We start from the raw sequence: 13,472 nt of genomic DNA, 5'->3' as shown, positions 1-13,472 counted from the left end.
ACTACTCTTTTCTTCAAAGACTGAGAGGTGACTCATCGGTTCTGCTTGTATTCTACTGCCACACTGAACTACTATAGCTGCCTTCAGTGTCTACAAGAATTGACCAACTTCCTTTGTTTAGTTACAGTGTTGTTCACAGGTCAGGGGTCTGTTTGCTTTGTGGGTCTAAGAGTTTAACCTAGGACATGTATGTGTCTGCTACTGAGCTGCATCCCAGCTCTATGGTTTTGTTTTCTCATTAGATGATAAATTTCAGGGAGAGCTGGGGCTGTAGCTCTGCAGTAGCATGCTTGCCTGTCATATACGAGGGCCCAGGTTCTGTTCCCAGTTGCAGTGAATTAATTAGTTAACTTCAGGGGATGGGGACTGTCAGTTTGTCCTTGTATAGGCAAACTACAGGAAAACCTTGAAAACAAGATGTATTTTATTTATTTTTCTGTACCTACTTACAGTGGATTGCACATTCATAATAACCATGGGGTTTAATAGAGCATCCATTTTCTGGTGTGTGTGTGTGAGAGAGAGAGAGAACTAGCTCTTTAAAATCTTTGTCAGGGTTTTCAAGTATGCTTGGTAAGGAGACATGCTTGATTTTTCTGTTACTGTGGAATTATTGTGTTCTTGAACCTGTTGTTTACATATTTTCCTCCACAGACTCAAAAAAATGCCTCAGTCAATGCCTGAATATGCTCTGACTAGAAATTATTTGGAACTGATGGTGGAGCTTCCTTGGAACAAAAGCACGACTGGTGAGCTCACAATGGTGCCTGCTTTTCAGTCTCATGGTGACTCAGAAAACTGATGTAGATTTTCATTTTATACAACACAACAAGATGTGGTGTTACATGCCTGGATTCCTACACTTGGGGGTGGGGGTGGGGTTCTAGGTTCAAGGCCAGCCTGGGCTACATTGGGAAATTCTATCTCAAAAAACAAACAGCAACAAAGTTTTACTTCAGTTATTTTGAAACCACTTTTTTGAGATGCCATGGCATAGAAAAAGTTTCACACATGTTAAGATTATGTCTTGATGAAATTCAAAATGCCATTTATGAAATTATCACCACCGCCTATACTATAAGTATACCCATCACTTCCCAAAGTTGACTCCCATTCGTTGTGTGTGATAGGGAAGCAGCGTTGGAGAGGGAGAGATGGTAAAATCACATGACAACTGCTCTCAGCAATATTTTTAAAGTTTTTTATTTTATGTGTATGGGTATTTTGACTCTATCTATATCTGTATCACATGCATGCAGTACCCAGGGAGGCCAGAAGAGGTTTGTTGGATCCCTTGAAACTAGAATTACGGACAGTTGTGAAACACCTGTGGGTGCTGGGCATTGGGCCTGGGCCGTCTGGTGCTCTTACCTGCAGTCATCTCTAGCCCTCCTCTTTGCAAAGTTTGGTTTGGTTTGATTTTGGAGACAAGGTCTCACTATGTAGCCATGGTTGTCCAGGAATTCACTGTGTAGACTAGGCTGGCCTCAAACTCCCTGAGATCCACCTGCCTCTGCCTCGTAGCAAATTTTAAGAATACATGCAGTATTGCTAGCTTTAGGCACTGTGCCATGCGGTAGGTCTCCAGACTCACACTTGTCTAACTGAATGTGAGACTCTTTCACCATCACCTCCCACAGCCTCTTGAGATCTGACAGCCGTTCTTTTCTGCGTCCGAGAGTTCTAAATTCCACGTCGTATGTGAAAGCAGACATTATGTGTTTGTGTCTGCTTCATTTCTCTTAGGGTAATGAGCTCTCTGTGTTGAAAGTAATGAGATTTCCTTAGCTTTTAAGGCTAAATATAGGTTACATGATAGACCACATTTTCTTAATCTGTTCATCAGTGGACATTTGAACAGCTTTCATTTCTTGAGTATTATAAATATACTGCACTTTATGTGGACCTTCTCCAAGGTCCCGATTTCAGTCATTTGGGCATATACCCAGAAATGGGACTGCTTAGTCATATGGTAGGTTTATTTACTTATTTATTTTTATTTATTTTTTGTTTCTTGAGAGAAGGTTCTCTGTGTGTACCTCTGGCTGTCCTGGAACTTGTTCTGTAGACCATGATGCCCTTGAACTCACAGAGATTCATCTGCCTCTGCCTCTGCCTCCCAAGTGGGGTTCAGAGGAGTGCACCACCACCACCTTGTTGGCAGATTTATTTTTTAATTGCAAAGAAACCTCTGTATCATCCAAGATCATAGCATTAACTGAAAACATGCCCAGGAGAACAGGAGTGAGAGGAAAGGAAAGGGTTAGAAACATCTTGTTACCAGCATGGTGCACACACCCGGGTACTTACAGCACTTGAGAAGCAGCAGCCAAAAGTTCAAAAGCTTGGGGTCCACATAGCAGGTATAAGACAAGTCTATGTATGCTACATGAGACCCTGATTCAAAAAAAGGGAAAAAAAAAAAAAGCTATTTTCTTAAATTTCTCAGGTGTTTATTATTTTCACATTGTCCTGGTTTTGTTTTCTGTTTTTCCAACTTGACAGAAGCTAGAGTTATTTTAGAATAAGTTACCACAGTTTAGAAAATGCTTTCATAAGGCTAGCAGGCCTATGAGGCATTTTCTTAATTAATGATTGATGTGGGAGGGCCCAGTCCATTGCGAGTGGTGCCACCCCTGGGCTGGTGGCTCAGGGTGTGTGAGGAAGCAGGCTGAGCAAGCTGTGGGGAACAAGCCAGCAAGCAGCTCTCCTCCAGGGCCCCTGCATTAGTTCCTGTGTGTTCCAGCCCCAACTTCCTTGAGTGCTAGACTGGATGTGAAAGTGTGAGCTAAAATAAACCACCGCCCCCCCCCCCAAAGAAAAGAAACCTCTGTGCTGCTTTTAGTTCTGGACATACCAGCTCACATTCCTATAACATTGTATGAAGGCTCCCAGTTCTCCGTATTCTCACCATTATTGGTTGTAATTTGTTTTGGTGCTTGTTTGAAACAGGGACTCATGTAGGCCAGGTTGGCCTGGAACTCACTATTATAGCTAAGGAGGATCCTTCCACCTGTCCAATAGTAGGATTACAAACATGTCGACCGTGACTTCCTGTTGTTGATGTCATTTTAAGAATGATTCATTGCCAAGAACAACTCTAAGAATTTTCATCCATCTGCATGCACTATCCAGTTCTCCCTACAGTATTTGCTTGAAGAGACTGTTCTTCCCTAGTATGCAGTCTTGACAGCCTTATTGAAAATTAGTAGCCCATATATATGTGTGTGTGTGTGTGTTTGCGTATGTGTGTGTATGTATGTATGTTTATTTATTACTGGACTCTGTTCTGTTCCAGTCTTAAAAAATGTTTTTGTGCCAAAACCATACTTTTTAATTATCGTACAACCACTGAATCTGCTTAATGTTGCCACTGTGCACATGAGTGTGGGTCCATCCACTGAAACATTGGCAACAGACCAGTGGCCACAATCCCAAGAGAAAATTATACTTCCTCTCTTAATAGCCTGGGCACCTTAACTGGGTCTGCCTCCTGAGTGCTGGGATTAAAGGCGTGCATTATCACCGCTCGGTCAATAGAATGTATATTTAGAACTCATTGCAAAGTCCATGATTTGAGCATAGGGTTGTAATGTGTGAATGTCTCTGGAGACTGAATCTTTTTTTTTTGTCAGATTACTTTCTTTTTTTAAAATTTTTTCCTGTGATATTTATTGAGCTCTACATTTTTCTCTGCTTCTCTTCCTACCTCTCCCTCTCCCTCCTCCCCCTTTCAATCCTCCCCCAAGGTCCCCATGCTCCCAATTTACTCAGGAGATCTTGTCTTTTTATACTTTCTATTTCCCATGTAGATTAGATCTATGTGAGTCTCTCTTAGTGTCCATATTGTTGTCTAAGTTCTCTGGGATTGTGGTTTGTAGGCTGGCTTTCTTTGCTTTATGTTTAAAAACCACCTATGAGTGAGTACATGTGATACTTGTCTTTCTGTGTCTGGGTTACCTCACTCAAAATAATGTTTTCTAGTTCCATCCATTTTCCTGCAAATTTCAAGATGTCGTTATTTTTTTCTGCTGTATAGTACTCCATTGTGTAAATGTACCACTTTTTTTTTTAATCCATTCTCGATCGAGGGACATTTAGGTTGTGTCCAGGTTCTGGCTATGACAAACAAAGCTGCTGTGGACATAGTTGAGCACATGTCCTTGTAGCACAATTGAGCATCCTTTGGATATATACCCAAAAATGGTATTATTGGGTTTTGAGGAAGATTGTTTCCCAATTTTCTGAGAAATCACCACACTGACATCCAGAGGGGATGTACCAGCTTGCATTCCCACCAGCAATGCAGAAGTGTTTCCTTTTCCCCACAACCTCTCCAGCATAAGTTGTCATCAGTGTTTTTGATCTTGGGAGACTCTGAATCTTAACTAGAATAATCAAGCAACAATGGAGTTCTCTGTCTTAGCTTGTTCTCTATTGCTGTGGTAAATGCCATGACTAAAAGTAACTTGGAGAGGAAAAGGCTCATTACATTTTGCAGCTTACAGTCCATTATCCAGGGAAGTCGGGCAGGAGCCTGGAGGCAGGAACTCATATAGAGGCCATGGAGGAGTGGCTCTTACTAACTTGCTCCTCATGGCTTGCTTATCCTGCTTCCTTACAGTACTCAGGACCACCAGCTGAGGGGTGGCACAGCCACATCAGTCCAGGCATGCCTGTAGTCCAACCTTATGGAAGCGTTATCTCAATTGAGGTTCCCTCTTCTTAGATGACTCCAGCTTGTGCCAAAACTAGCTGACAGAAAACTAGCTAGCATAATCTATTTGAAGACTTAGAGGGATCCTAATCTGGTTTTGATCGTTTTCTTCTAAATAATAAGTTTAGTCTCTTGCAACGCTTGAAAGGTGTTCGTTCACTTGAGAGTTCTAAGTGCTGAAGTGACTTCTGTTTGGCAGACCGCCTGGACATTCGGGCAGCCCGGATTCTTCTGGACAATGACCATTATGCTATGGAAAAGTTGAAGAAGCGGGTCCTGGAATACTTGGCTGTCAGACAGCTGAAAAACAACCTGAAGGGCCCAATCCTCTGTTTCGTTGGCCCTCCTGGAGTAGGCAAAACAAGTGTGGGGAGATCGGTGGCCAAGACCCTGGGTCGAGAGTTCCACAGGATTGCACTTGGGGGCGTGTGTGACCAGTCTGACATTCGAGGACACAGGTAAATACTGCTCTCAGCCTCACCTGGTTCTGCTTCATGATTTAGCTGACATTTGTGCAGTGGGATGACTGGTGTAAGCCTCAACTTTCTGTACTCTTACTTGACTAGAACTGTAACTTCCTTTGTGATTGGACTTTAGTTGCCTTTATGTTTACTTTGGCCTAGTAGTATTACCTAAGTAATGATACTAACCTTTTAGCCTTTGCAAGAGTAACTGCGGTACTGTGGGCAGATGTGAGGCGGTGAGTAATCTCTGAGAGCAAATTCACTCTGCCTGCAGTCTTTCTTTTCTCCTGCGCTAAGGAGAAAGGTTAGCATATCCGGCACATATCCTAGGTGTTGGACTCACTTTCTGTTAAAAAAACAAAAAGACTGTAATAGTGTTATATTTGTTTGACTAAGCTACATTATTATAATCAGGTTTATCTTTCTTTTCTATTATTTGGCTCTGTGATTCTCCCTGCTGCTCTGATTAGAAGAGGCTTTTGGGGAGCCCAGGTTTATACTCTATGGTCAGAGGGCTCCGTAGCACTGTTGCAAACTGTGAGAGCACACACCTAGAGTATGTGTGTAAGGGGTGTGTTTGTGCTGCAGTGCACCTCAGCGGTACAGCCTGGCATGCAGAGAATGTGAAAGATGGAAATCCTGAACTGCTGGTAAAGAATACGGTGCATTTTTAGCATCTTATTTTCCCTGAAGTCTTTTTCACAGAGATCACTGACCTTAGCTAACGGTGGGGGAAACTGTTTGAAAAACTTCTCTCAGAGAAATAGTTATTTTCTGGGTGGCCCATGCCTGTAATCCTACCACGTGGGAGGTAGAAGCAGAAGGGCCAGGAGATCAAGGCCAGTCATAGCTATGTACTAAGTTTGAGACTAACCTGGACTACATAAGACCCTTTTTAAAAGAAATACTCTCTTTTATTCATACATGAATAATATACATAAAAGAAAAAGCCTGCAAAAGTTCTAATAAGGAATGAGAGAGAGTACACGAGAGTACACATCAGGCCAGAGAATGGATTCAGGTCATTCTTGTGATAATTTCAAAAGGTTTCTTTTGTTGCCTAGGCTGTCCTGTTCTCACTGGTGCCACTAGAGGCTATAGTTCACTTTCATAATAAAATTGCACCCTTAGCAGACCAACTACAGAGTATTTGGGGGTTGAAATCTGATTTTGACTACAAAACTCATGAGGCTTACCCCTTCCCAGTGACTTGATTTGTCCCCTAATTTTGGATGATTTCCTTTCCTAGGGCAGCACAGCACTGTGTCTGGTGGGTTTAGGCAGTGTGAGGGCATTTTGTTGCATGTACATGGTTGACAGGGAGTTTGTTTCTTCCTCCATGGGTGCTGGTAATTCTGTAATGCACAGTGTCTGGCACATGGGCATGCAAGGTGGTAATTCTGTAATGCACAGTGCCTGGACACAGGCGTGCAAGGTGGTAATTCTGTAATGCACAGTGCCTGGCACACGGGCGTGCAAGGTCTCGTCCCTTCTCACTGGCATTGCTGGATTTCAATCTCTGTTCTGAGTTTTTACTTCAAACCTTAGCTTTGCTATTATTTTAAATGTACATTCTCAGGAGGACGAGTCTAGCTTTATAAGCTTCAATATGACTTTTTATAAACTTTAATCTGATTTTAAATTCCATTCAAACCATTTATCCTATTCTCAGTGTTATTATTTATATTGCAGAATTATGAAAAAAGTCTCTTGCCTAGTAGTGAATATACACTATCATAGGTCTTGTCACTAATTTTTTTGTGTGTGTTTTGAAATAAGAGTCTCCTTTAAACCAGTGCAGTCTCTGACTTACTATATAGTCAAGACTGGTTTTAAACTGAAGAGCCTCTGCCTCTGCCTTCCAAATGGTGGTATTTCAGACATGCAGAGTCTCATCATTCTTACTGACATTGTTTTTTTAAATATTTATTTATTTGTTTATTATGTATACAGTATTCTTCCTGCAGGCCTCATTACAGATGGTTGTGAGCCACCATGTGGTTGCTGGGAATTGAACTCAGGACCTTTGGAAGAGCAGGCAATGCTCTTAACCACTGAGCCATCTCTCCAGCCCCTGACATTGTTGAATTTAAACATATCTCTCTTCTAAAGTTTTGCTTGCAAATAAAATTTGTCATTAATTTTCAAGCAAATATACTTTGTATATTATATGAATGTATTGAGAGCTAAAACTATTGAAAATTAAAATTTATGGTCTCCATTGCCTAAAATTTTTGTAGCTATGAGTTCATTTAGAAATAGGTGGTTTAGATAGAGAATGTGATTGCTGTCCCCTCCTCAAAAAGTTATTTAGGTTTGGTTGTGAATTCAGTCTGACTTTAACTATATTCTAGGCATGGGTCTTCTGTAGTTTACTGAACAACAACACAGCAATCCACCCTTGTGCTTTTGGGATAACTGCAAAGTACTAAAACCAAGTGACAACTTTTCTTTGAAAACCTGTTGGAGGCTCATGGGCAGTGAGTGGGGTCTGGTCTACTTCCTAAGAAATAGAGAGTGAGGACCGAGTGTGGGTCCACATCCCAGTGATGAGTTGAAGGTGACTGAAGGGGCAGAAGGAGCAGTCCAGGGTAGAGCATAGCTCTGGGTGTCCCCTGAGAACATGTGACAGTGGAAGCCTTTGGGAGACACCCAGGGTTGGCATTTGAGTGTTTGTCACATGCCCTCTATTGGCACTCCTAGGAAGTCCGAGTGGACGCCACTGCTGTGCAGTCTGAGATGGACGGGAAACGTTGCTTTGTGCTGTCTCCCTCCCCTAATGCCATTACCCCTGCATGGCTCCCAGCTGTTTGCTGGGTTCACGTGTTTATAGAAAAGGAAGGTGCTTGTAAGTCAGAGATCAATTTTTAAAACAACCAAAGACTGTGTTTTTAATAGTTGAAAAATGGTGAGGTGAGATGGAGAAAGGCAAAAAAGGGAGACTTGACTTACATTTATGTATTAAAATAATGACCTGATGGAAGGAGCCTGTTGTTTTCCTTCCTGTTATATCTAGTGGCTTAAAGGAAGAATGAAGCAAAGTGTAGCACTAATTTGCTCATGCAGTTTTATCTCTATGCATAGTTTCCTGTCTATAAGCCACAAAATGCCCATTCTTCTTGATGAGTTTTTGTGTTTAAATAAATGAGTTATCAGAAATAATGCAATATGAAACATTTCTGAAAGGATGAAATTTATGAAATTGTGTTGTTATGAATCTGGATTTTTTTGTCTTTTCGTGTGTGTGTTTATGTGTGTGTTGTGCGTTTATGTGTGCTCTCATGTATGCACACATATGTATGAGCACATGTGCGTATGGAGACCCCAGGATGATGTTAGGATCTTTTTCGATTGCTCTTCTACTTTGTTCTTTGAGGCAGGATCTCCCAATCAGACCTGGAGTAGAGCTTGCCAGTTCAGCGAGTTTTCTTAGCCACTTGCTTCAGTGATCTGTCCACCTTCTGAGGCTGGGGTTTCAGACACCACCTGATGTTTACATGGGTCCTCTTGCTTGCCCAGCAAGTACTGTAACAAAACGACCAGCCATCTCACAGCTCTTAAATCTCTTTATTATTTCTTGTCCTTTGATTTATAAAAAGCAAATACTTATTCTTACAATTTATCTCAAATCACTGTTGATATTGAGTCTTTGAAATAACTTTGCTTCCTATATGTACAGTTCTGTCGTGGCAAGATATCAATGGCTCAGTTTTAAAATAAGATGAAAAGAAAATCTTGTGACTTCTATGTTGATAAATTTTTATCTGTAACTGAAATGGGAAAGATATAAATAAACCATCTATTCCTCTACAAAGCAAAAATAGCTGTATCTGTAAGTTTTTAATCTCATTTTTTACCAAAGTACATTAGACATCCTCGGGAATGCTCATATCCTCCTCTGCACCTGCCTTTGATATAGCTCTTCTAGAAGAAGTTTATTTTAAGTGCCCCCTCCCGTGTTTAATCCTGTCAACTTGACAAGATGTTCATCATCTAGGAGACAAACATCTGGGTATGTATGTATACAAGAGAATTTTCCAGTTGGGCTAATTCAGGTAAAAAGCAATCTAAATGTGGGCAACACTATTTGGAATGAATAAAAAGGAGAAAGTAGTCAGACTTGGTGGCACATGTCTTTAATCTCAGCACTTGGGAGGCAGAGACAGGCAGATCTCTGTGAGTTTGAGGTCAGCCTGGTCTACAGAGTGAGTTCCAGGAAACCAGGTCTATACAATGGGACCCTGTCTTAATAAATACATAAATAAAATAAAGAAGAGAAAGCAAATTGAGCATTCATCTCTCTGCTTCCTGATGGCCGATGTAATGTGATAAGCTGCCTCCCATTCCAGCTCATGTGCCTTCCTACCAGTGTGAACTGTCTCTCCCTCAGACTGTAAGCTGAAACAGATCCCCCCTCTCTTTAAGTTGCCTCTTGTCAAGTATCTTGTCATGATAACAAGAAAAAGAAGTAAGGCTTCTTAGAGCAGTGTATTCTGCATCTTCAGTCTGTGAATTACTTATGCTGCCACAGTGTTTTATCTGATAAAGTCAGTCCTGAATAGAAAAACAAATTAAGCATGTATAGACACCTGGGTGCTACATTTCTAGGATAATTTTTAAAAATTAGACATTTTTCCTTCTAATAACTAGAAGTAATATTTAATCTTTCCATAAATCATTATTTATCTAACCAGTTCATATCAGATGGATGCTTTTCTCTGCTCATGGAAAGAAACCACTTCCCAATGAGGCTCAGCCTCCCACATTATTTAGACTCAGAGTGTCAGTAACTGTGGCAGACTTGGGTGTTGCAAGATGTGAAGTCACATAGATCTTTGCAGTGGTGTGAGCTGTGAGCTCTATAGTGTCATTCAAAGACTTGTCACCTTAGCAGTGTGACTGAATCTTTGCTGTTTGATCTGATGGTGATGATTGTCTTCCTGGCTTAGTTTTAGACTTGAAGTTTGGAGTTGTCGCTTCCAACTGAGGAACAGGAACAATCTTGTGTGTGCCTGGTGCTATGGATAAGACATTTTGGGGTTGTTTTCACAAAGCAAAAATTAAAGTCAGACTGGAATTCAGTTGTCTTGGTTTCTACCTTAAGTCATGGTTCCTGACCAAAGTCTCGTAGCTTCTTTCCAAGACTTTGCGAGATTGGCATTGGCACTGTTGTCCCCGTTCTATAGGTGAAGAAACTGAACCTGAGGTCAAATAATCTTCCCAAGGACGACCTTACCAGTGTGGTTTGGAGTACCCGAGTGAGAAGAATGTATCAGCAGCCTGCTCGTTATCTCTGGATACAGAGAGGTTACAATATCCAGACTGAACTAGGTCATAAATAAGAATCAGATGTGTTGTAAAGCTGGTCAGTGTTGCAGGCCTTGTATTATTGGAAAATTACTGTGGGCGAGGCATTCAGGAGAGTCTCTGAGGACTGATAGAAATTCAGCATGGTGGCAGCCCATATCTTCTGTAACTCAGGAGGACAAGGCAGAAGAACTACCACCAAGTCAAGGCTACCTTAGGGTACATAGTAAACTGGACACACTGTGAGGCCTTACCTCCAAACCAAAAATAAGACAGGAAGACTAATCTTTCTTTTCAGAGAATTTTGTTAAATGCATAGGCAAGAAAAGTAAGGGAAATGTATTTATTAATCAACCTTTTACACCATAATGAAATACCTGAGGCAAGTAACCAGTCAAGAAAAGAAATGTATTTAGCTCAGTGTTTAAAGTTGAAAGCCCAACAGCACTGGGCAGCCTCTTTGGCTGCACATTCTGGAACAAGTGGTTACACTGATATCGGGAAGCCTGGCACAAGCTTGTAAAGCCACTATACTTCTTTCTAATAATCTTCTTTTAAGAATTAACTTGGAATTTATTAGAAATATCTTAATCCCTTTGTTAGAAATAACATCCTCTCTCAGGAGACCCTACTTAAAAAGTTTCACTAACGCCTGATACCGCCACCTGGGGACCAGAGTTTTACCCGTGGGTCCTCGAAGGACATTCAAACCATATCTCTACCACAACAAGAAACATGATGTTAGCAGATCTCCCTGAGTTCGAGGTCATCCTAGTCTACGAAGCAAGTTCCAGGACAGCCAAGAGCTGTTACACAGAGAAATCCTGTGTCGAAAAACAAAACAAAAAAAGACCAGTTTGTAGGATCTTGTTTATGAATGAAGACGAGAAGGCTGGCTGCTGGCAGGAAGCTGCTGGCAGATAGACGCCGATGAACCTTAATTCTCGACAGAGGGCTTTGGATCTTCTCTGTGGGCGTTGGGGCAGAGGGAGCCGGAACAAGGACTGTTTGTTTGCAGTGTTCTAGAAAAGGCCCAGGGATATCATTTTTCTCGCCTGAATTTAGGTATAGAATTGTAAGTATCTGTGTCTGAAATCTTATCGAAACCAGAAAAACAAGAAATCCCATGGAGAACTTGAAACTTAAATAGCTTTCTCTTCCAGCACATTTAAACAAGTCTGTGTTCACTAGAGAAAGAGTTTGAAAAGTTTAGTGATTTCTCACGTCCTTTCTGTATTCCATTCTTAAATTTATTATTATTATTAATAATATTTAAACTTTTGTTAATTTTTTCCATACAATATATTTTAATTGTATTTTTCCCATACTTCAGTTCCTCCCAAATCCTCCTCACCTCTGAACCCACCCAACTTAATGCCCTCTCTCCCAAAACAAAGACAAAAACAAAACAAAAAAGAAACAAACAAAACCTCCACCAAACCACAAAAATGAAAATCAACATAAGCAAAATATCAATAAGACTAAGACAGAAAATGCCCAAAGCATAGTGAGACACAAAGTCTCCAAAAGTACTATTGAGTTTGTGTTGGCCAACTCACTGCTGTTGGTGCGGAGCCTGCTCTGGGGTGTGGTTACTATCCCAAGGGAGACTCCATTAGAGAAAACTGATTTTCCTTTGCTAGTGATTATCGGTTGCCTATAGTGTCTTTGTGTTTGTTAGGTACTGTAGCCCATGCCCATTTCTCCCTCTCAGCTGGCTTGAACCTGTTCAAGTCCTGTGCAAGCTGCCACAGTCTCTGAGTTCATATGTACATCGGGGTCGTTCATTACCCCTGGTGCTTACGAAGATTATTAATTTTTTTTAGGACAAGGTCTCATGTATCTCAGGACAACCTCGCTTGCTATAGAGCCAAGGATGACCTTGAACTTCTGATCCTCCTGCCCGGCTTAGGTAGTACTAGGGTTCAAACCCAGGGCTTTGTGCATTGCTAGTCAAGTGCTCTATACCCCCAGACCTCTACTCTGAAACCTTGGATGTGCTAATTTCTTACTGTAAAAGAAAGTTATTGTATCTAGTTTCAGTGCTGCTCACCTTCTGTGGATAAAAGCTATTCCCATGACAGGACAGTTTTTCAGGCTTGCTTGGTTTTTAAAGGTCACTCTGCCCTACTTTGTGCGGTCACGTGGCAGAGCTGAGGCTCCCTCTGTAAATGGGCTTTGTGGTTGTGTGGGTCATGCTGTAACTGCTGCTGCTCCACTTACTGCGGATGGTTCTTTTCCAGGCAGGTTGCCCTTGAAGCTCGTTCCGAAGCAGGATCTGCTGTGACTGGTGGAGGCACTGAGGCCATAGTAAAATCAGTGAGAGTGGCAGAAAGTTTGCCCCCTGGGGAAGGCGCCTCTTCCAGTTGTGTAAACATGCTTCCACCTGCTGTAGTTACGTAATGATCCGACTCAAATGGGACAACACAGCTTCCGACATTTTCACTCCGTAATGCCGGGCTGAACTGAGTTACGCCCTTGCGTGCTTGTGGGAGTGATGGAGTCTCGATATAAGTACTGTTTACCGCAGAGTGTTGCTTTCACAAATGAGATGTTTAGATCTCTCTCCATTTCTCTCCTTCAACCAGAACTATGACTTAAAGTTATCCCAGTGTCATGGGCAACTCACAGTTAGAATCCAGCAGAAAATTTGAATTGAATCTAACATCTTTTTGATATATCATAAAGCTTTTGTGTGCATAGAACTTGTGTGTACTGGTGAGAACTAAGGACTTCCCAGTCCCAGGGTCTCACTTCTCAGTGGCTTTGCCCTTTGCCTCTTCATCGTCATTGCTGTGACCTTCCTGCTGCTCTCCCTAGGCGCACCTATGTGGGCAGTATGCCTGGTCGCATCATCAATGGCTTAAAGACTGTTGGAGTTAACAATCCAGTGTTCCTGTTGGATGAAGTTGACAAGCTGGGGAAAAGCCTTCAGGGTGATCCTGCAGCAGCTCTGCTTGAGGTAAGATCTAGAAAATTCCCTA

At 41.7% G+C, this 13,472-nt stretch overlaps 1 protein-coding gene across 1 annotated transcript in view; it reads left to right on the top strand.

The window, feature by feature from the left end:
- The window catches only part of Lonp2 (lon peptidase 2, peroxisomal), a 78,870-nt gene that overhangs the window by 20,736 nt on the left and 44,662 nt on the right, over positions 1 to 13,472 (top strand). Inside the window, exons 6-8 of the mRNA XM_038312269.1 lie at positions 655 to 749; positions 4,917 to 5,175; positions 13,309 to 13,450. Coding sequence (XP_038168197.1) covers positions 655 to 749; positions 4,917 to 5,175; positions 13,309 to 13,450 — 496 coding nt within the window. The remainder of the gene's footprint in view (positions 1 to 654; positions 750 to 4,916; positions 5,176 to 13,308; positions 13,451 to 13,472) is intronic.

Source organism: Arvicola amphibius, chromosome 15 (genome assembly GCF_903992535.2).
Source record: "Arvicola amphibius chromosome 15, mArvAmp1.2, whole genome shotgun sequence".
NCBI lineage: Eukaryota > Metazoa > Chordata > Mammalia > Rodentia > Cricetidae > Arvicola > Arvicola amphibius.
This window is presented reverse-complemented; position numbering and strand designations above follow the sequence as displayed.